The 21344-nt window shown below is 40.8% G+C and overlaps 1 protein-coding gene across 7 annotated transcripts in view; it reads left to right on the top strand.

Annotated features, from left to right (window-relative positions):
* Positions 1–21344, top strand: part of DCUN1D4 (defective in cullin neddylation 1 domain containing 4) — an 83001-nt gene that overhangs the window by 56727 nt on the left and 4930 nt on the right. For all 7 annotated transcript variants that reach the window (XM_037897800.2, XM_037897801.2, XM_043544390.1 and 4 more), the window contains 4 exons: positions 5648–5739; positions 11299–11369; positions 16330–16421; positions 19134–19242. In XM_037897800.2, coding sequence (XP_037753728.1) covers positions 5648–5739; positions 11299–11369; positions 16330–16421; positions 19134–19242 — 364 coding nt within the window. The remainder of the gene's footprint in view (positions 1–5647; positions 5740–11298; positions 11370–16329; positions 16422–19133; positions 19243–21344) is intronic.

The raw sequence follows: 21344 nt of genomic DNA, 5'->3' as shown, positions 1-21344 counted from the left end.
TCCATGGCTTCTACTCTTGAGTTTTTGAGTTGGTCTCACACACACACACAAAATGTGAAACCATGAGAACTTTGCCTGTTTCTACAGGGCTCTGTTGCACTTGCACAGCGTGGGTCGTAAACACTACTTTAAAATACCCATAACCAACCACTTGATGTTTTACTTCCCTTCATAGTTTCAGTGTTGTCACTTGTTCGTTTGTGGTTTTGCTTGCTGTCTGTGTCGCTTTATTACTTATTTTTACTGTTTTATGTATGTGCAATATTAATCAAATTAAGAGTATAAGCGTATAAGCCTAAGTGAATGCCTTTTACTCTCCTTTCCAGTATCAACAAATATTGTATTAATATTTGTGATGAGAGCATGACTGTTTCTAGTTGACTCATAGATTTGTTTAGCATCTTAAAGCTGAGCTATGTGTGCAGATAATATGCATGCAAGAGGGATAGTTTTGTGTACTACAAAAGTCCGTAGCATGCTAGTGTTTTGGTAGATGCTTCATTTTTTGAGAGCAGCTTTCCCTGAAGATTTAGTGGTCTATGGTAGGAGTAGGTTATTAAATTGGGCTCTGGTGCATATTTTTTATCATCATCATCACTCCCATAACCGCATTGGTCGTTGGGACACCATCGTTGATGAGCAATCAACCAATTGTCTCCATCTCTGATGATTGTGTGTCAGTGCTTGAGTCTCCGTGAAGTCCATTCCTGTCCACTCTTTTATGTTGTCAATCCATCTTTTCTTCTGTCTACCTCTTCTTCTCTTCCCCTGTACTGTCACCACATGATGAGCATATTTTTTATGCTTTTACGTAATGCCCATGACTTTGTTTTATTTATATAGCTGTTTTCAGTATGCCACATTTTGGTGTGTTTACTAGCTTGAGTTGTTAGAAAGGATGATAAAATACATGTACTCGAAGGGCAGTGTTAATTTTATTTTTATTTGATTTCATATTAAATAAACATCTTAAGCAGTACACCTTGTTAATTATCCTTTGTTTTAATACTCTTGCTTCTTCCATATCTATGAACTGTTTAAAAATATATATTATATCTGTTTTTTGTTTGTGGTGGACATCTGCACATTAGCTCAATATTAGTGCTGCACATAACAAAATTAATTCCTCATGTGGATGGAAAAAATTAGCAGGAACATTGGATACCACTACCCCATATGGGGTTTGAGTACTTCTACACTCACCGCAACCTAGGCGCTTTAGTTGTATCAGCCATACTAGAAAATTTGAGATTGAACAAAAGTACCCAGAAGGACAAAGACCCCAAATGTCTCAGCCTGTTTGGGAGGAAATTGTATTCCTTAGCTTTGCTACAAATAATGGTGGGTAATTGCCAGGCACTGCTGGCCAAATATGACTGGTTGACACTCTTCTTTGCAAAGCTGCTTCATGACAGCAGAGAGTAGCTTAAGGCTATAATTAAGACATTTTAGACAGGTCTATGGCCACCACAGTAACCATGCACAATGCATTGTGACTTCAAGTTTTGGACATCCTGAGAGCGGTGTAGGTCATGATTGAGGACTCAGAGCTGTTTAGGGAGAAGACAGTGGTATGCACATGCTGAAGGACTCCAGAGATACTCTAGGGTATCTACATACTCTAGGGACTTACACCCCTTCTCTGTAATTCAAACAGTATCATCCACAGCTACAGCCCAGACACAGTGCACACTGTCTTACCACCACTATGATGGAATATCATGACAAAAAGAGCCCAAGATATGAGATTGCCAGTGTTTCTCTTCCTTGGCAGTGACACTGCATCTTCAACACATCAACAGATTTGATGGGGTGGTTGAGAGCTGCAGCAGACTCAGTCCAGAGAGCACACCCTTCAGAAGCCCCTTCACTCCTTTATGCCGAGCACGAGTTGTCTTGATATCAGACAGACAGGTGTTTAGGCCTGGTCTGCACACAAAGGTTTGCCAGCATAGATGTGTTGGCTAGGCATGTGGAGAAAAAATCACATCCCTTCTGGCATAGCTATGTCAGCTAAATCTGTGGTGTAGCTGCAACTATGCCAACAGGAGAATGCTTCTGTCGGTTTAGCTAATGTCATTAAGGGATGTGGTGTAGCTATGCCAGCAGAATTTCTCCTTCTGCTGGTTTATGCAGCATCTACAGTAGGGGGACTCTGCAAGCATAGCTATACTGGCCAATGCTCTGTAGTAGTGGTTCTCAACCTTATTTACCTTCATGGGTTGCATATGCAGCTCTCTGTGTGTTATGTGGGCCTCATCTACACAATATATATATTACCTGTATGGCCCTGGGGATATCGCTTGGGCTGCAGCTGTGTGCTGATTGGGCTGCAGATGGCCTGTGGGCCGCAGATTGGGAACCACTGCTCAAAGCTCTAGGACCAAGCTGCCTTACCCAGTCTTTTACAGAGAAAAGGTGGTGATGAAGCTACATACCAGTCATTCCAAAGATGGTTTTGGAAATCTACATGAACCAGTCCATCACCATACCTGTCTTCTCTCTTGGCGTTGAATGCAGCTTTGTGAAGAAGAAGCTGCATACTTTCAACGTCTCCAGAGTCTTGCTCTATTACCTCAACAGGACTGCCTTTCTGTCCCTGCCTCCTTGTGGCCATATTTAACACCTTGAAAGGCCAAGCTATCTCTTTGCAGAGAATCTCGAAGTGGATCATACTGCATCATTGGCTGGTGAGTCTCTCCCTCCAAACGTCAAGGCACATTCCACCAGGGCACAGGCAGCATTGTCGGCCTGCTTCAGAAATGTCCCAGACTCTGAGATCTGCAAGGCAGCTACATGGAGTAACCTCCTGACTTTTGTTAAATGTTATGCACTTGACATGGCAACTAGGTCAGATTGCAAGTTTGGGAGAGCAATCCTTCGGTGTGTTTTATATAGTTGGAACTCCTGACTCCCACCATCTAGGGAGGATACTGATTGCCAGTTACCTACAGTGGGATTCATATTGACACAGGCTGAAAGGTTGAGTGGTTGTTTACCTTACAGTAACGGTAGTTCTTTGAGATGTTGTACTCGTGGATCCCATGACCTGCCCTCCATCCCCACTTTTCGGAGTCCTCAGCAACACAGGCTTTGAATTGCAAGGAAACTGGGGGAGCATGATGTTCCCTCAATTCCTCCCCCCATTTTGCTCTTGTGTGGGAGCATGAGGAGGCATAGGGTGCATATGTTGCCCTAACGGACACTTTTAATCAAACAAAAAAAGTACTTGCACCTACAGTGGGATACACACTGACAAAAACATCTCCCAAACCCCTCATCATCTCCCTCCCATAAAAACCCTAGTTACCCTAATGTAACTAACAGTTCTATTTGAGCACTTGTGATGGCTTTCCTGTGTTACCAGTAATAGAAATACATGATACTCTTGTTTTGCTGCTGAACAAATACAGTAAAGGTAGAGACACTTCAAATTTTTCTATATTTCTCTACTCAAAGGCCTCAGCCCTCTTCTAGAGAGTTTCTGTTTAGGAGGCAACAAAGTTAGTTGTGTCCTTGGCTGTGGGCTTTCTGCAGAAATTGCCATTATTGTATGTATTGTTACAAGGGCAGTTCAGGAACTTAACTGAGACCACCAGCTCTGTTAGGAGTGCTAGTGATAATGTAGGATTCAGGCCTGTATATTCACATGAGATAAAATTTTGGGTCTTGTTTGCCTGTTTGATTTTTGATACACCTATATCCTTACTAATATGTGTGAACAAAGACACTGTGTGTTGCTTCTGCCTAAGCCAGGTGGGTTTGTTACTATAATGGAAACAGATAAGAACAGTGAAAGTGTTATTGGGGATGGTGGGAGTGTATTAGGTGAGCATACGCAGGAAGGCTGGCTTGCTGGCTCCTCTCTCAAGCCAAGGTCAAGCCACCAGTTAAGAGAGGCAAGGAGGCTTGGTGGGGAGGCATAAGACACACTAAGAGCCAAAGAAAAGCCTGGCTTGGCCAGTGCACAACCTCACTCCATATCCTTCCCATGGCATACAAAAGAGGTGGGACGAAGACCCCAGACTCATGATCCTCCAAAATGGAACATGACCATAAGTTGTAAGAGGTGGGACCAGGGGCGTGCATTGCAGGTATATATGGGGCTGCTAAGGAGGAGGAGGGGGGAATAGGAAACAGGGATACAGGCAAAGGCTCTGCGGTGTCAGAGCTGGGAACAGGGACATGGGTAAAAGCTCTGTGGCATCAGAGCTGGGAATGGAATACTGGGAAACAGACTCTGCCAGCGTGTAGAGCTATGGGTATGCTTGCTTGAAACTAACCCCAATAAATATTGTATTGCTTGCACTTCGGACTTCTGGTTTTCTGCTTTCTGTCTGTGTGACAAGAACCAGGGGTGGGCATAGGCTCCGTTTCCTCCCGGCCCAGAGGGTGCTGAACCCCCATCTCTGTCCCAGGTCCCGCCTCTACCCGCCCTCTTTCCCCCAAGCCTCCACCCACATCTTCCTGCCCTTGCTCTGCCCCAGGCACCATTCCACCCCTTCTCCCATCTCCCCGCCCCATCTCTTTCTGTTCAGTTCCACCTCACTCCTGAGCGTGCCCCATCACCGCTCCTCCCCCCTTCCTCCCAGAACCTCCTGCATGCCCCACTAATTGCAGGAGACGGTAAGCGTTGGGAGGGAGGGGGAGGAGTTGATCTGTGGGGGCTGCTGGCGGGCAGAGCTGGCTGCCAGTGGGTTCTAAAGCACCCACTAATTTTTTTTGGTGGGTGCTCCAGCCCTGGAGCTCCCACAGAATCGGCGTCTGTGGGTGTGAAGGGAAAGTCCTCTAACAAACTCTCATATCATTTGGTCACCCTGCAGGTTTTTTTGGTGATCACTGTCAGCCTGAGCTGGATTTTAAACCAATGATCTGTAGATGAAGGTCTGAAGAACTCATTACAGTTCCTTGAGCCATCTAGTCAATGTTGCTTAAAAAGTTCCAGACTTTGAAAAAGCGAGCTTTATTTATACATTCAATATTTCTAATATTTAGTTTTATGGTACTTATTCTGTTAAGCAGTTGTGTAAATAAGTGGATATATGAGGGCAAGATGTTGAGTAAAATGCTAAAGATTAAGTAGGGCTTCTGATTTTAACTGGTAAACACCAATAAGACACCCCTGATGCTGGAAAAGAAAAGAAAACAAACTGGTGTTTATGCAATAAACCTGGAAATGGTTACTTGTATCTAAGGGCTTGTCTACATGGATCAGTAAGGCACACTGTGGGCGTGTGATTTCTAAAGCGCACTCATATGTTGCGCATTAACTGGTCTGTGTAGCCCCTGCTGATGTGCATTAAAACTTCCCTAGTGTGCTGGTTGAAACAGTATTATGTTAGTGTGCTAAATAACATTACAGGGAGATTACTCATGACAGTATATACTATTATAATGAGTAATGTGTATAATATACATTACTCATTGCAGTATATACAAATTTTTGGACAGCTACATAAAGCTCAAAAATCTCCAAAAAATAGACTCCCCCCAATGAAATTAATAAACCCTGAAAAACAGAAGCCCTAAGTTTAAACTATCCATATTAGGAAAATGATATTGCCATTTGTATTGGCTAACTGTATCTTGACTACAAAGCTGTTTTTTAAAATGTAAATTACTTATTAATTATGTTCTCCATTTTTAGCATGTATAGAAAATATGATTCAACTAGAATAAAGACAGAGGAAGAAGTCTTTTCAAGTAAAAGATGCTTAGAATGGTTCTATGAGTATGCAGGTAAGCTGATATGTACCAATGCCTAACCCTGACAACTGTCTAAACTTGTATTAAAATTTAAAGACATTATTAAATGAGATTTTTCCTAGAAATTTCAATCTAATACAGAGATTTCTTGGTAAAGCAAAGAGTTTTAAAAAGAATCCTTGAATAAAAAAGACTCCTGTTTATAGACAGACACCAAAGAACTCAAGATGTGCCAGTGTCTGAAAGAATAATTAACACACTGAAGACAATATTTTCCCCAAACAAGAAACATTTCAAATGCAGATAATGTATCACTATTTTGGTTTTAAGTTACACAGAATTAAAAATAAATTAGTAACTGTACATTAAACAAAATCAAGCTTTAATTGTGGTTTATTGCTAAATTCTATACCAGAATTTATTGCTAATATCTGTACATTAAATTATGTTTCCAACTGAAGTTTGTTTAACTCATTGATTTAGAGTTCTGGCCCCTTACAATTGAGAAGTGTAGACATCTGGTGACATGGGCCCCATTTTAAAAGGGTTAGGAGGTTAGCCATATTTAGTTTTCACTTCTAAATCTGGTTTCAGTTCTAAGCAGAAAATGGAACTGATTCCTGAGATCACATTTCCCCAAGGAGTCTTTCCTTAGAATTATTTTTCATCATTAAGCATGAGGGTATATTTTTGTCTCGTTCTCACTATTGTATATTGAATAGGACTTGACTTGGCAATTTCTTCTAGGACCACCTATTATGATATACTTCATCTTCTGACAACATACAGGCAGTGACCTGCTAATTTTGCAGAATAGTACACAAAACTCTCCTAAAGGAAGCTATTTGCAAAGGGAGAAAATAATTCTATAGTACAGTACTGTAAAGAACACTGAAGGGGAAACTGAATAGCTGGTAGATAGAGAAATGGGGACCTTGGGTAGTTTCTCTGAAAACATACCTAGAACTTTAGGGAGTAAATGACATAGTCTTCTTTTTGCAGCGGCTGGTTTGGATGCATAATGTTAAATGCTCTCATCTCCATTCCTTTTTGGCATCTGTACAGCTAATAAATTATCACTTAATTTTTGGTGGTGATGCTATTAAAGAAAAACATGATTTATATGAACCAAACTAGTCTGAGGTCTTTGTGTCTGGCAGGTTTGGAGAAGAGAGACAGACAAGGGATAGAGAGAGAGAAAAAGGCAGGCACCCTATTGCCAGATTCTGTGCCTTTCTTGATGGCTGTGTGGATTTTCTATTCTTGTTCTGACTACTGGAATAACTCATTCTTGGCAAGAGTTCAGTAGAAAGAAGGATGAGCGGATAGCAGTGTGTGAAACTACTTTGGTTTTCCACTTGCTGCATCTGCGAAGGTGCTAAGAAGAAGGCAGAGAGGAGTGGGTATAGTTTTGTTCATAGTGGTGTTATAACACTTCGAGATAACAAATTTTCAAATGAGGATCTTGTATGTTTGCTTCGTAGGTTTTTCTCTTTTACACAAACCCACTGTTGATAACTGCCCTTTTCCTAATGTGACTTTCCCTTATAAAATCGCAGAAATCTTTTTTAACCGTTGTATGTTTTGAGGTGGCTGAATCGGGGGGAGGAGGGGATAATGGGAAGATAGGGAAATAAAGATGGGAAATGTGTATAATTAGATACATTTAATTATACACAAGGCTGAATATTTAAGACTGATATAAGATTGACTGTAACACAATATTGAAGGGTCAACTGCTGTTCTCATTATAAAACCTTGTTTTTTTCAAGGCTGACTATTATTTGTATATGCCTCTAGCAGTTTTCATACAGTGTATTGCAGAGATTGTGAAGTAGGAGTCTTGATTTGATTGCTGCTCTTCTTGCTGTTATATTTTCTGAAGCCTTTTTACATAGCAATTACTTTGCAGAGTTTTGCGGGCAGGGGGTTGTGTATGTGAAGTCTCCATTATGTGGTGTGATATGGTGTTGTTGCATTGTGAATAAAAATGGGCATGATAATCTTATTTCAGATTTTTTTTTAATGACTCAAAGAAGATAGTTACAGTTAATATAAACAAGTAAATTGTGCATTCGGTTCTGGGGGTGTCAATCCCATACTAGGATAATATATATTTGTTAGTCAGCTATATTCTCTCCCTTTAAAAAAAACTTATTGTATTCTAATACAACTAAAGATTTCTTGTCTGTTTACTATTAAGATAACTTTAAAACAAATTTGTTTCCTGGCTTGAGCCTTTAGTAAGTTCCAATAACCACTGTGTTCAGTTCACCCAGTATAGCAGCACTTCGGTACTGAGCCAGTTTCAGAAGTCTTTGTCCTGCAGTACCTTCCTTATTGATGGAATGGATAAGACAGAGTCGGTCTGGGCAAAAATCACATTGGGGAAGAAAACTACTAGAGCCTCCCCTGTGATAGTGCTTAGGGTGTGCTATAGACTGTCGCGATCTAATTTGGGTATGGATAGAGCCCTCTTTAATGTTTTTAATGAAGTAAATACTAATGGGAATTGTGTGATCACAGGAGACTTTAACTTCCCAGATATAGACTGGAGGACAAGTGCTAGTAGTAATAATAGGGCTCAGATTTTCCTAGATGTAACAGCTGATGGATTCCTTCACCAAGTAGTTGCTGAACCAACAAGAGGGGATGCCATTTTAGATTTGGTTTTGGTGAGCAGTGAGACACTCATAGAAGAAATGGTTGTAGGGGATAATCTTGGTTCAAGTGATCATGAGCTAATTCAGTTCAAACTGAACGGAAGGATAAACAAAAATAAATCTGCAACTAGGGTTTTTGATTTCAAAAGGGCTGACTTTCAAAAATTAAGGAAATTAATTAGGAAAGTGGATTGGACTGAAGAAGTTGTGGATCTAAAGGCAGAGGAGGCCTGGGATTACTTCAAGTCAAAGCTGCAGAAGCTATCGGAAGCCTGCATCCCAAGAAAGGGGAAAAAATTCAAAGGCAGGAGTTGTAGACCAAGCTGGATGAGCAAGCATCTCAGAGAGGTGATTAAGAAAAAAGAGAAAGCATACAGGGTGTGGAAGATGGGAGGGATTAGCAAGGAAAGCTACCTTACTGAAGTCAGAACATGTAGGGATAAAGTGAGAAAGGCTAAAAGTCAAGTAGAGTTGGACCTTGCAAAGGGAATTAAAACCAATAGTAAAAGGTTCTCTAGCCATATAAATAAGAAGAAAACAAAGAAAGAAGAAGTGGGACCGCTAAACACTGAGGATGGAGTGGAGGTTAAGGATAATCTAGGCATGGCCCAATATCTAAACAAATACTTTGCCTCAGTCTTTAATGAGGCTAATGAGGAGCTTAGGGATAATGGTAGGATATGGAGGTAGATATTACCATATCTGAGGTAGAAGTGAAACTTGAACAGCTTAATGGGACTAAATCGGGGGGCCCAGATAATCTTCATCCAAGAATATTAAAGGAATTGGCACATGCAATTGCAAGCCCATTAGCAAGAATTTTTAATGAATCTGTAAACTCAGGGGTTGTACCAAGTGACTGGAGAATTGCTAACATAGTTCATATTTTTAAGAAAGGGGGGGAAAAAGTGATACAGGCCTGTTAGTTTGACATCTGTAGTATGCAAGGTCTTGGAAAAAATTTTGAAGGAGAAAGTAGTTAAGGACATTGAGGTCAATGGTAAATGGGACAAAATACAACATGGTTTTACAAAAGGTAGACCGTGCCAAACCAACCTGATCTCCTTCTTTGAGGAAGTAACAGATTTTTTAGACAAAGGAAATGCAGTGGATCTAATTTACCTAGATTTCAGTAAGGCGTTTGATACAGTGCCACATGGGGAATTATTAGCTAAATTGGAAAAGATGGGGATCAATATGAAAATTGAAAGGTAGATAAGGAATTGGTTAAAGGGGAGACTACAGCGGGTCATACTGAAAGGTGAACTGTCAGGCTGGAGGGAGGTTACCAGTGGAGTTCCTCAGGGATCGGTTTTGGGACCAATCTTGTTTAATCTTTTTATTACTGACCTCGGCACAAGAAGTGGGAGTGTGCTAATAAAGTTTGCGGATGATACAAAGCTGGGAGGTATTGCCAATTTAGAGAAAGACCTGGATATCATACAGGAGGATCTGGATGACCTTGTAAACTGGAGTAATAGTAATAGGATGAAATTTAATAGTGAGAAGTGTAAGGTCATGCATTTAGGGATTAATAACAAGAATTTTAGTTATAAGCTGGGGACGCATCAATTAGAAGTAACAGAGGAGGAGAAGGACCGTGGAGTATTGGTTGATCACAGGATGACTATGAGCTGCCAATGTGATATGGCCATGAAATAAGCTAATGCGGTCTTGGGATGCATCAGGCGAGGTATTTCCAGTAGGGATAAGGAGATGTTAGTACTGTTATACAAGGCACTGGTGAGACCACATCTGGAATACTGTGTGCAGGTCTGGTCTCCCATGTTTAAGAAGGATGAATTCAAACTGGAACAGGTACAGAGAAGGGCTACTAGGATGATCGGAGGAATGGAAAACCTGTCTTTATGAAAGGAGACTCAATGAGCTTGGCTTGTTTAGCCTAACCAAAAGAAGGCTGAGGGGAGAAATGATCGCTCTCTATAAATATATCAGAGGGATAAATACCAGAGAGGGAGAAGAATTATTTAAGCTCAGTACCAGTGTGGACACAAGAACAAATGGATATAAACTGGGCATCAGGAAGTTTAGACTTGAAATTAGACGAAGGTTTCTAACCATCAGAGGAGTGAAGTTCTGGAACAGCCTTCCTAGGGAAGCAGTGGGGGCAAAAGACCTATCTGGCTTCAAGATTAAACTCGATAAGTTTATGGAGGAGATGGTATGATGGGATAACATGATTTTGGCAATTAATTGATCTTTAGCTATTAGCGGTAGATATGCCCAATGGCCTGTGATGGGATGTTAGATGGGGTGGGATCTGAGTTACTACAGAGAATTCTTTCCTGGGTATCTGGCTGATGAATCTTGCCCACATGCTCAGGGTTCAGCTGATCACCATAATTGGGGTCAGGAAGGAATTTTCCTCCAGGGCAGATTGGCAGAGGCCCTGGGGGTTTTTCACCTTCCTCTGTAGCATGGGGCATGGGTCACTTGTTGGAGGATTCTCTGCACCTTGAAGTCTTTAAACCATGATTTGAGGACTTCAGTAGCTCAGACATAGGTGAGAGGTTTATTGCAGGAGTGGGTGGGTGAAATTCTGTGGCCTGCATTGTGCAGGAGGTCAGATTAGATGATCATAATGGTCCCTTCTGACCTTAATATCTATGAATCTATTCACTTTTCACAGTTGCTGCAATTACTGGGTACCGTGGTACAAGTTAAAAAAGAAATGAAGGATAATGCTGATATTTTCTTTCTCTCTTCTTATGCCTTACCAGAGGTGTAAACTTTTATGATAGTTTAATATCTTCTTGTAAAGGGTAAATATTTGTATGTATCAAAAAGAAAACTGAATCCTACGGAAGTTCAGCTTACGTTGCATGAATACTTCTCTTTTACAGCAGTGATGTGCTTGCAGTGAATTTTAATTTAAACAACAATATTGTGAAATATCATTTGATTGCAGGAACTGATGATGTTGTAGGTCCTGAAGGCATGGAGAAATTTTGTGAAGATATCGGAGTTGAACCAGAAAATGTAAGTTTATGATTTTCCCAAAATATCCTTAAGCCACCAAAGTGAACACAAACCTGGCTTGTATCTCTTAGTCTTTTATCATCCAAGTTTGAAAAATTTTGAAATGGAAAATTGAAGAAACCGTTGTTAAATGGAGAAGCAAAAACCAGGCAGGTTTATTTTGTTGCTTTGGCACACCTTAAAATCACTTGCCTTCACTGAAAACGGGTAAATTAAACTCTGAAAACCCAAACCTTCCAAAAAGTTAGTGTTTATTTTAATTGAAACAATCCTAGAGTTTTAATTTAGAAATGACGTGGGTATGCACATTATTCGGCTCATATGTTTGTTTCATATTTCTGAGGGGGCAAATATTGTCCTGTTTGAAAATTTGCTAATCTCATCCACCTGATTTTGAAACACAAGTGATACAGAAAACATGTGTCTCTTACAGTCAGGAATGTCTTGTGAATTAGAAAAGACCTTTTAAAATTAATACATAATACACCTGTCATATACAAGAAAACAGGAAAGGCTGGTTTCTTGACTTGTCTTTTGTGGGATTTTTAAAGTATTAAATCTGGCTAGATAAAATTATAATTTTGTATTAAGAGATTTGTGTGAAATACAAGACACAACTCAGTTTTGTAGTGTAGTGTTAGACTGCCAAATTAAGTGTAAAAATGTAATAAGAAAAGCCAACAAGGAGTTTGAAGAACAGCTCGCCAAAAACTCAAAAGGTAATAACAAAATGCTTTCTAAGTACATCAGAAGCGGGAAGCCTGCTAAACAACCAGTGAGGCCCCTGGATGATCGAGATACAAAAGGAGCACTTAAAGATGATAAAGTCATTGTGGAGAAACTAAATGAATTCTTTGCTTCAATCTTCACGGCTGAGGATGTTAGGGAGATTCCCAAACCTGAGCCGTCTTTTGTAGGTGACAAATCTGAGGAATTCTCACAGATTGAAGTATCACTAGAGGAGGTTTTGGAATTAATTGAGAAACTTAACAGTATCAAGTCACCGGGACCAGATGGCATTCACCCAAGAGTCCTGAAAGAACTAAAATGTAAAATTGCGGAACTGTTAACTACGGTTTGTAACCTGACCTTTAAATCAGCTTCTGTACTCAATGACTGGAAGATAGCTAATGTAACACCAATATTTAAAAAGGGCTGTAGAGGTGATCCCGGCAATTACAGACCAGTAAGTCTAAAGTCAGTACCAGGCAAATTAGTTGAAAGAATAGTAAAGAATAGAATTGTCAGACACATAGAAGAACATAAATTGTTGGGCAAAAGTCAACATGGTTTCTGTAAAGGGAAATCATGTCTTACTAATCTACTAGAGTTCTTTGAAGGGGTCAACAAACATGTGGACAAGGGGGATCCAGTGGACATAGTGTACTTAGATTTCCAGAAATCCTTTGACAAGGTCCCTCATCAAAGGCTCTTATGTAAATTAAGTTGTCATGGGATAAGAGGGAAGATCATTTCATGGATTGAGAACTGGTTAAAAGACAGAGAACAAAGGGTAGGAATAAGTGGTAAATTTTCAGAATGGAGAGGGGTCACTAGTGGTGTTCCCCAAAGGTCAGTCCTAGGACCAGTACTGTTCAGCTTATTCATAAATGATCTGGAGAAGGGGGTAAACAGGTGGCCAAGTTTGCAGATGATACTAAACTGCTCAAGATAGTTAAGACCAAAGCAGACTATGAAGAACTTCAAAAAGATCTCACAAAACTAAGTGATTGTGCAACAAAATGGCAAATGAAATTTAATGTGGATAAATGTAAAGTAATGCACATTGGAAAATATAATCCCAACTATACATACAATATGATGGGGCTAATTTAGCTGCAACTAATCAGGAAAAAGATCTTGGAGTCATCGTGGATAGTTCTCTGAAGACGTCCACGCAGTGTGCAGCGGCAGTCAAAAAAGCAAACAGGATGTTAGGAATCATTAAAAAAGGGACAGAGAATAAGATGGAGAGTATCTTACTGCCCTTATATAAATCCATGGTATGCCCACATCTTGAATACTGCGTACAGATGTGGTCTCATCTCAAAAAAGATATACTGGCATTAGAAAAGGTTCAGAGAAGGGCAACTAAAATGTTTAGGGGTTTGGAACGGGTCCCATATGAGGAGAGAATAAAGAGGCTAGGACTTTTCATCTTGGAAAAGAGGAGACTAAGGGGGGATATGATAGAGGTATGTAAAATCATGAGTGGTGTGGAGAAAGTGAATAAGGAAAGGTTATTTACTTGTTCCCATAATATAAGAACTAGGGTCCACCAAATGAAATTAATGGCAGCAGATTTAAAATAAATAAAAGGAAGTTCTTCTTCACACAGCGCACAGTCAACCTGTGTAACTCTTTGCCTGAGGACGTTGTGAAGGCTAAGACTAAAACAGGGTTTAAAAGAGAACTGGATAAATTCATGGAGGTTAAGTCCATTAATGGCTATTAGCCAGGATGGGTAAGGAATGGTGTTTCTAGCCTCTGTTTGTCAGAGGGTGGAGCTGGATGGCAGGAGAGAGATCACTTGATCATTACCTGTTAGGTTCACTCCCTCTGGGGCACCTGGCATTGGTCACTGTTGGTAGACAGGATACTGGGCTGGATGGACCTTTGGTCTGACCGAGTATGGCCATTCTTACGTTCTTAATAGCTCACTAAACCCTTGTGGTTCATGGTGAGACTCAACTTTTGAGCTCTTGGGAAAATATTATTGTAATTGTAATTAGCAACAGAGTTTTTAACTGCATTAATAGCTGCAAGATAAGTGATTGACTAGGTTGCAGGCTTTAATGGCTGATCTTCCTTTCATGGCTGATCTTCTGTTTCCCAGGGACAGTTGTCCTGCACTTTATCCCAAATGTATCTCAAAAGTGGTGTCTGAGTTCCTGATCTAAATCTCCTGGTATTTTTTCCCCCAAACCTTCTTTCTCACCTGGGGGAATCTAAGCTTCATACCAGAGATCTCAAAAAGGTCTTGAGTTTTTGTTTGGATAGAACTAAGCTATTTAGAATTAGTCTATGTTTTTTGTATCTTTCGACATTTATTCTAGAGAGTTTCATTTTCACTCAGCATCTATGGGTATGCCTACTCTTCAGGCTGGAAGGTCTCAATTTCAGCTCAAAGAGACATACCTGTGGTAGTTCTGATAGAGCTTGTGTACTAAAATTAGAATGTAGCTGGGTCCTGCAGGCGGCAGGAGGGGCTAAATACCTTAGCTCAGAGGGCAGGCATATCCTAAACAGATTAGACTGTGTACTCAGATTTGTTATATGCTACTTAGGGTGACAGTACCTGAAGTTCTTAGTGCTAAGGCAGCAGCAGCTGCAGCCTTGAAATATTTCCATTTTGAAAATCTGTAGGACTGCAAGCTGGCTTTTCATTTAGACATTTACTTGACACTGCTCTCTGGATTTGATTTCTAGATTTCATGCGTGTTGTAGAAGAACAATTCTGCAATCTTTGTTTAATTAGAATTTACCAGCCCATGTTCCTGTGGACTGTGCTGCATGTTAGACTCCCCCAAGTGGGAGTAAGCAGTGACCACCTTAAAGAAAAATAGTAGATTAGCAGTAACTGTGGTTTTTGAGGATGTTGGCTCTACATAGTTGTGCTACCAGCACACTATCTATCCCCTGTTCCTCAGAGCTCTTCCTCATGGGACCCTCGGATTAAGTGGAAGGAATTGAGGTAGTTGGGGCCACATGGCCCTTTTATAGCCTTTAGCTCCAAATGTTTCATGTGTGAGGCCATTGGGTTGAGCCAACAGCTGTAGTGTTTAATAAGCTTTCTGAAGTTTTGCAACACTTGGGAGGCACAATCCACAAGTGAGATATACAGAGGCAATGCTCTCTTGAAGAACCATAGTAACTGACAAACTTTATATTTACAGGAGAGCCTTTATGCTGTAATAAATCCTACCTACAGCTAGGTAAAGGAGGTTTTCAATCACCTTAAATTACTTTAAAGTTGGAGTCAAGAGTTGGACCACTCTTTATGTAAATAGTCATTGCTGTTTGTATTACAGCAGAAGTTTAGGATATGTCTGCACTACGATAAGACTTGTGACACAGCCTCGGCCGGCCCAGATCAGCTGGCTCGGGATGCAGGGCTATAAAGTTGCAGTTTAGACTTTGGGGATCGGGCTGGAGACTGGGCTCTGAGACCTCACTAGATGGGAAGATCTTAGAGCCTGGGCTGCCTAAGCCCGAACATTTACACTGCAGTTTTATAGCCCCGCAGCCCAAGCCAGCTGACCTGGGCTCTGAGACTCAGCACTTCTTGTTTTTTATAGCAGTGTTGTCGTACCCTTTAGGGCCCAGTCATGCTACATGCTGTTCAGGCAGTTCCTGCTCCAAAGTTTAAAGATGTAGTTCAGTAGTCCTCAACCTTTCTGTGGGAATAGCACACTCTTATTCCCAAAAGACTGTGGCAGGCGCCAAACACCCCGCTGCCGAAATGCCGCCAAGAAGCGGCAGCAGAAAGAAACTTCGCCGCCAAAATGCCGCTGAGAAACGGCAACGCTTCTCGGCGGCATTTCGTCGGGCGGTTCTCCTGCGGCCGCGCTTGGCGGTAGCATTTCGGCGGCGCGGTGTCCTGTGGGCAAGCACAGCTGCCCCAGTGGGCGCCATTGCGCCCGTGGGCACCGTGTTGGGCACCCTGATGTAGTTTGATGGGCTTTATACATAGACTTAACAAATTGAAAGGTAGGATAGAAAGGGTAATTTAATACAGAAGTGTTTCTGAATAAATGAGCAGTGTACTCAATTTGTAGAACTTAAAAAAACATTATTTTAATTTTTCAATAGTAAGAGTTTCAACATCCTGCCTGTTTCACTCATATTTGAATGGTTCTTCCTCTAAACTGAATAAAAAGATTTGGCAAGCGGTCTAGTAATAACTGTTCAAGAAATCTGTTGTCCCCCTTCATCTTAATATTGTCTCCTTTTTAAATAGGTAGTTATGCTTGTTCTAGCTTGGAAATTGGATGCACAAAACATGGGTTATTTCACATTGCAAGAATGGTTAAAAGGAATGACATCGCTGCAGTAAGTGCCTTTTAAAAGGTTATAAGTCCTAATTTTGCTGTGGTAAATGTAATAATGTCAAATAATTTTTTGTCCAAAAAGACGTGTTGGATTAGTGAAGAAAGTCAAAGACTCTGCTCTTGAGAGCTAGTCATAAATGTTTATTCTCGACTGTCTACAGCAAGTATGGCTCAACTGCAGACATCTTTAAACCAATGTGTTCTTGCAGTTATGCTGCGCATACTTTGCTGACTAAATACTCATGGCTTAAAATGTCTGCACATTGGGCAAAATGCTCGTGTGAAGAGGGGGGGGTTAATATGTTCCAGAGTGAAGGAACAAGTCATCTGTAAACAGGTGCTCTTTTGCCTCACCCCACTCCAAATCAGACTTCAAACTCTTCAAGTCTTAATCAAAATCACCTCTCCTTGAAGTTGCTTTATTCATACAATGCCGTATCTCAAACATAGTGACTGTTCTGGATTCTAGTCTGTTCACACAAATTATTCCCACATGCAGTTTAATTGCAAGGATTCTCAGTCACTCCTTGGCATTCTTGGTTCTTTACAATACCTACTTCCAAACGCACTTCTGTAGGAAACCCTCCAGCCAAGCTTCCTCCCCAGGCTTTTTTCCTCTTGGGGCTCCTCTTGGCAAGTCTGGTCTATCCCACACCCCAGATATGTCTCTGTCATTTTAGAGTAGACCAGTCTGTTCAAGCCCCAAAGTTTCAGAATCAATGTGGATGTGTTAGGCCACATTGCCAGGCTGTTATAGCATGCAGGGTTTAACACATCAGTAGCAATAGGCCTCTTCAGTCTCATGAGACCATGCATATGCGCCCCAGAGAGGTAAAGAATTTACTCAGTTGGTTTTATGGCAGCAGTGGCTGAAGAGACCCACTCGAGAGAGACAATCACTGATGCATCTGTCACATTTAAAGGTGATATTTTGATCCTTTGGGCTCTGCCTTCTGCGAGCTCTTTTCTCCTTTGCTAAGCCGGACTGCTTCATCTCGTAACTGTGAGACCTTTGTTAAGATCTTGTTTCCAAAAGCTGCAATCCTTAGTGTGATCTTCCCAGTTATCCACATCAGTGTCCATTTCTTTGAGGTCTTGCTTGCACACATCCTTGAAACACAATTGTGGGCGTCCTTTGGGTCTTTCTCCAGATGCCAGTTCGCCTTAGAGGATGATGTCTGGGATGTGCTCATCATTCATTTAGCACACATGCCCAAGCCAGTGGAGGTGTCTGTATGTGAGGAGTGTTTGCATGCTGGGTATGCTGGTTCGTTTGAGTACCTCAGTGTTGGTGACTCTGTCCCTCCAGGAGATTCCAAAGATTCAATGAAGGCAATTCATATGAAAACTTTTGAGCCTCTTTTCCTGATGAGAATGTAAGGTCCATGCCTCGCTCCCATACAATAGTGTGCTGATAACACATGCACAATACACACAGATATGTCTCTGTCTTTGTGTGTTCTGTCAGTTTACTGTCTTGCTCAAGTCTAGATGTTGTTGTGGTGGATTTTCCAATGCAGATGATGTTGAGTTCCGTTTCAAGTGAACCGTTGACTGCAATAGTGGACGCCAGGTACGTGAACTTGTTCATCACTTCAAGTTCATAGTTGTTGATCTTGATGGAGGGTGCTTCTTCAACTCCTTGGCACATTATGTTATTCTTTTTAGGCTTATGGTAAGCCCGAAGTCTTGGCAGCTTTGGAAAAACTGTTCATGAGGTTTTGGAGGTAGGCTTCTGGGTGGGTGGTCATTGCTGCATCGCCAGCGAAGAGGAGTTGTTGGATGAGGACCTCCCGAGTCTTGGTTTTTGGTCTGAGTCTTTCAAGATTGAACAGCTTTCCATCAGATCTTGTGTGCAAGTAGATTCCCTCAGTTGGGAAGCCCAAAGCTTGTTTCAGTAGCAAGGAGAAGATGATTCCCAAACAGAGTTTGGGCAAATACACAGCCTTGCTTGACCTCACTATGAATTTGGAAAGTCTCGGAGAATAAGCCATCGTATTGGACTGTGCCATACATGTTTTCATGGAAGAAGTGAATCATGGTTAAGAGCTTGGGGGTGGGGACATCCAACCTTTTCTAGAAGCACAAATAGTCTGCTTCTACTGACAAAGTCAAAAGCCTTTGTGAGATCGATGAAGGCTTTGTAAAGGGGCCTTTTTTTCCCTCTGCATTTCTCTTGTAGTTGTCTCAGTGAGAAGATCATATCAATAATAGACTTTTCGGCTCTCAAGCCACACTGTGTTTCAGGATAGATTTTGTCTATAAATAACTGTCAAATAACTGCAATGTTGTGATAGTAGTCAAAGCCTTGTAAGGACAGGAAAATTGCAGTGGTGTAACTTAAATCAGTTTTTATATTGGTGCAAATCCTGTGTAGATGCTTTTACTTCAATTTGAGTGGCTTACTTAGGTTTAACTTAAACCTGCTCCCAATCAAATTAAACTTAAAAAAACTCCTACTCTTAAACCAGAATAAGAGTATCCATACAGGGGTTTGCACCAGTTTAAATAAATCCATTTCCATTCACACCTTAGGTTAAACTCGTGCAGTGTTCTTGTGTAGATAAGCCCACTGATGTGTATTTAACTTTCATGGAGGATGCATATAGAGGTGGGGGAATGAAAACAAAGCTAAGTATATTTGGGATATCTTTTTCTAAAAGTTCAGATGAAAATCTAGTGTTGGATTATAAATAGCTTCTCTTTTTTGTAGATGTGATGCAACAGAGAAACTGAGAAATTCCTTGGATTACTTGAGATCCTTATTAAATGAGCCTACAAATTTTAAGCTAATTTATAGATATGCATTTGATTTTGCACGGGTGAGTAGTCCAGGACTCAGTCTGACTTTTATTATTGTTGCTTTCTGTGGGTTCACTTTCACATACAACAGCTACAAGTTTGGGACTAGTTGTTCTCAGGATGCCAGTTAAGACTGCTTTCAACGCACACAAATGTTCACTCTTTAAAATTGATTTTGTGTGTTTCCAGATACTGTGTATGCCAAATATCAACATTGCAGAGGGGGAAAAAAGGGGGGAGGAAGGATAGTCCAGTGGCTAGTGTTCATTTTGGATGCAGTAGATCACAGGTTCAATCCCCTGCTTCACTAAAGACTTCCTGTGTGATCTTGGACAAGTCAGTTGGGCCCTGATTCTATGCCTATTGAAGTAAATGGCAGTTTCCATTGACTTCAATCACACAGGATCAGTGTCTTGGTCTCTATGCCTTAGTTTCCCATCTGTAAAATAGGAATAGTACAGTAGAACCCCATTTAACTGAGCCTCTATTATCTGGCTTTCCATATTAATCGAACCACCCGCTGCCTGGGGCTGACAGTGGGGGTCTCAGGCTGTCAGCTTAGATTTCACCAACCAGTTATCAAGTGAACTCCTCAGACACTATAACAGCCTTAACAAGGAGTCTCAGACAGTCCCTTTGGGAACTCTGATCTAGCTCAACATCTAGGGGAGCATACCTTTGTGATAGATGATCCCTTACACCAAGAATCACAGCAATATTCAGGTTACTCCCAGTCCCAAAGGACCAGGCACTTACACCAGGTCAATTGCACCTTAGATATCACACCAAAGACAATGCTTGTAACCAATCCTATAATGACTATATAAAAATTTCTGAAATAGGAAAAGGAAACAAGAGAGTTATTTACAAGTTAAAGCAGGTAAACATATATACACAAACGAGTTACAGTCTTAAGTTTCAAAAAGTAATAGAAGCTTCTATAATAAGCAGGCTCTATATGTCCTTTAGGGCTAACCCAGGCTCAGCAGCTGAGGATCTCTTGCTTATACCTGGAAACACTTTGCCATCCCAGAGTCCAAGCAGCATATAGATAATCAGTTACTTCTTGTTAGGGGTTTTATTCTCTTCTTCTCATATCCTCTGAGCTGCAAACTCAGCTGATGGAAGGAGTCCACTTGCATTACTCATCTTCACAGGGAAGACAGCAGGACAACAAAAGTCTTTTGTCCTCTTGTTGATGGTATGTAGGGAAATTCCAGTTGCAGTGTCCCACAATAGATCGTATGATATTGAGGGAACTTTCCTTTTGGGGAGGTGTAACATCTTCTCTTGAAGATCAGCCCTTCATGCCAATTAATGTCTCTCTCCTGTCTGGTGATTTACAGAGTCACAGGAGCTCACAATGTAACTGTTCAAATTTTGCTTTACAATATGGGATACAGATGTTATAAGTGAGATTAATGCATGTAGAACTCAGAAGCATCCAATAAAATCTAAACACTAAATACATTCTTAGAATTCTAATACTTGTTTTAATAACACTAACAAACAGGTGAGCCAGACTTATTCCAGCTATGTATTTGTCAGTGTTCAGTTGAGACATGGGGACCATGAGGAAGCTACAGGCGAAGACCAGGTCTTCCAGAAAATGTTGAAAACTTGCAATAATGACCACTCATAGAATTACCCAACTTGTCAACATTATAAATATCAAAATATCAAAGAGAGGTGACCTAAGCAACTGCAATAACAGGAAAGGTGTTAACCTTGTTTGTCACTGAAAGAAGTGTTTCTGCAATATCATCTTAAGCAGTATAAAGGAGGTGAATGAAGCAAAGCTAAGTCAAGAGCAGGCTGAATTTCCACCCAGAAGACCATGTGTTGACCAGATTTTCACTCTTTAAGTGGCTGCTGCTTCCAGAAAGTTCTGAAATTGTACCCCAAGAGTGGCTGCTTCATCTACAGTAGGGATCCTTGAACTACAGTTAGTATGAAAAGTAACTGGTCTTTCTATAGCATGGCCAATTGCTGTAAAGAAACATAAAGTTTTCATTGGGAAGTCTTACTTTGTTGTATATGTTAAAACAATACAGCGCTTAATATACAGGTTGCCTGCAATTTAGCAGTAGTTTTCATGATGTGCCAAGAGTGAACAGTGATT

This window comes from Chelonia mydas, chromosome 4, assembly GCF_015237465.2.
Source record: "Chelonia mydas isolate rCheMyd1 chromosome 4, rCheMyd1.pri.v2, whole genome shotgun sequence".
In the NCBI taxonomy this organism is placed as follows: Eukaryota; Metazoa; Chordata; order Testudines; family Cheloniidae; genus Chelonia; species Chelonia mydas.
This window is presented reverse-complemented; position numbering and strand designations above follow the sequence as displayed.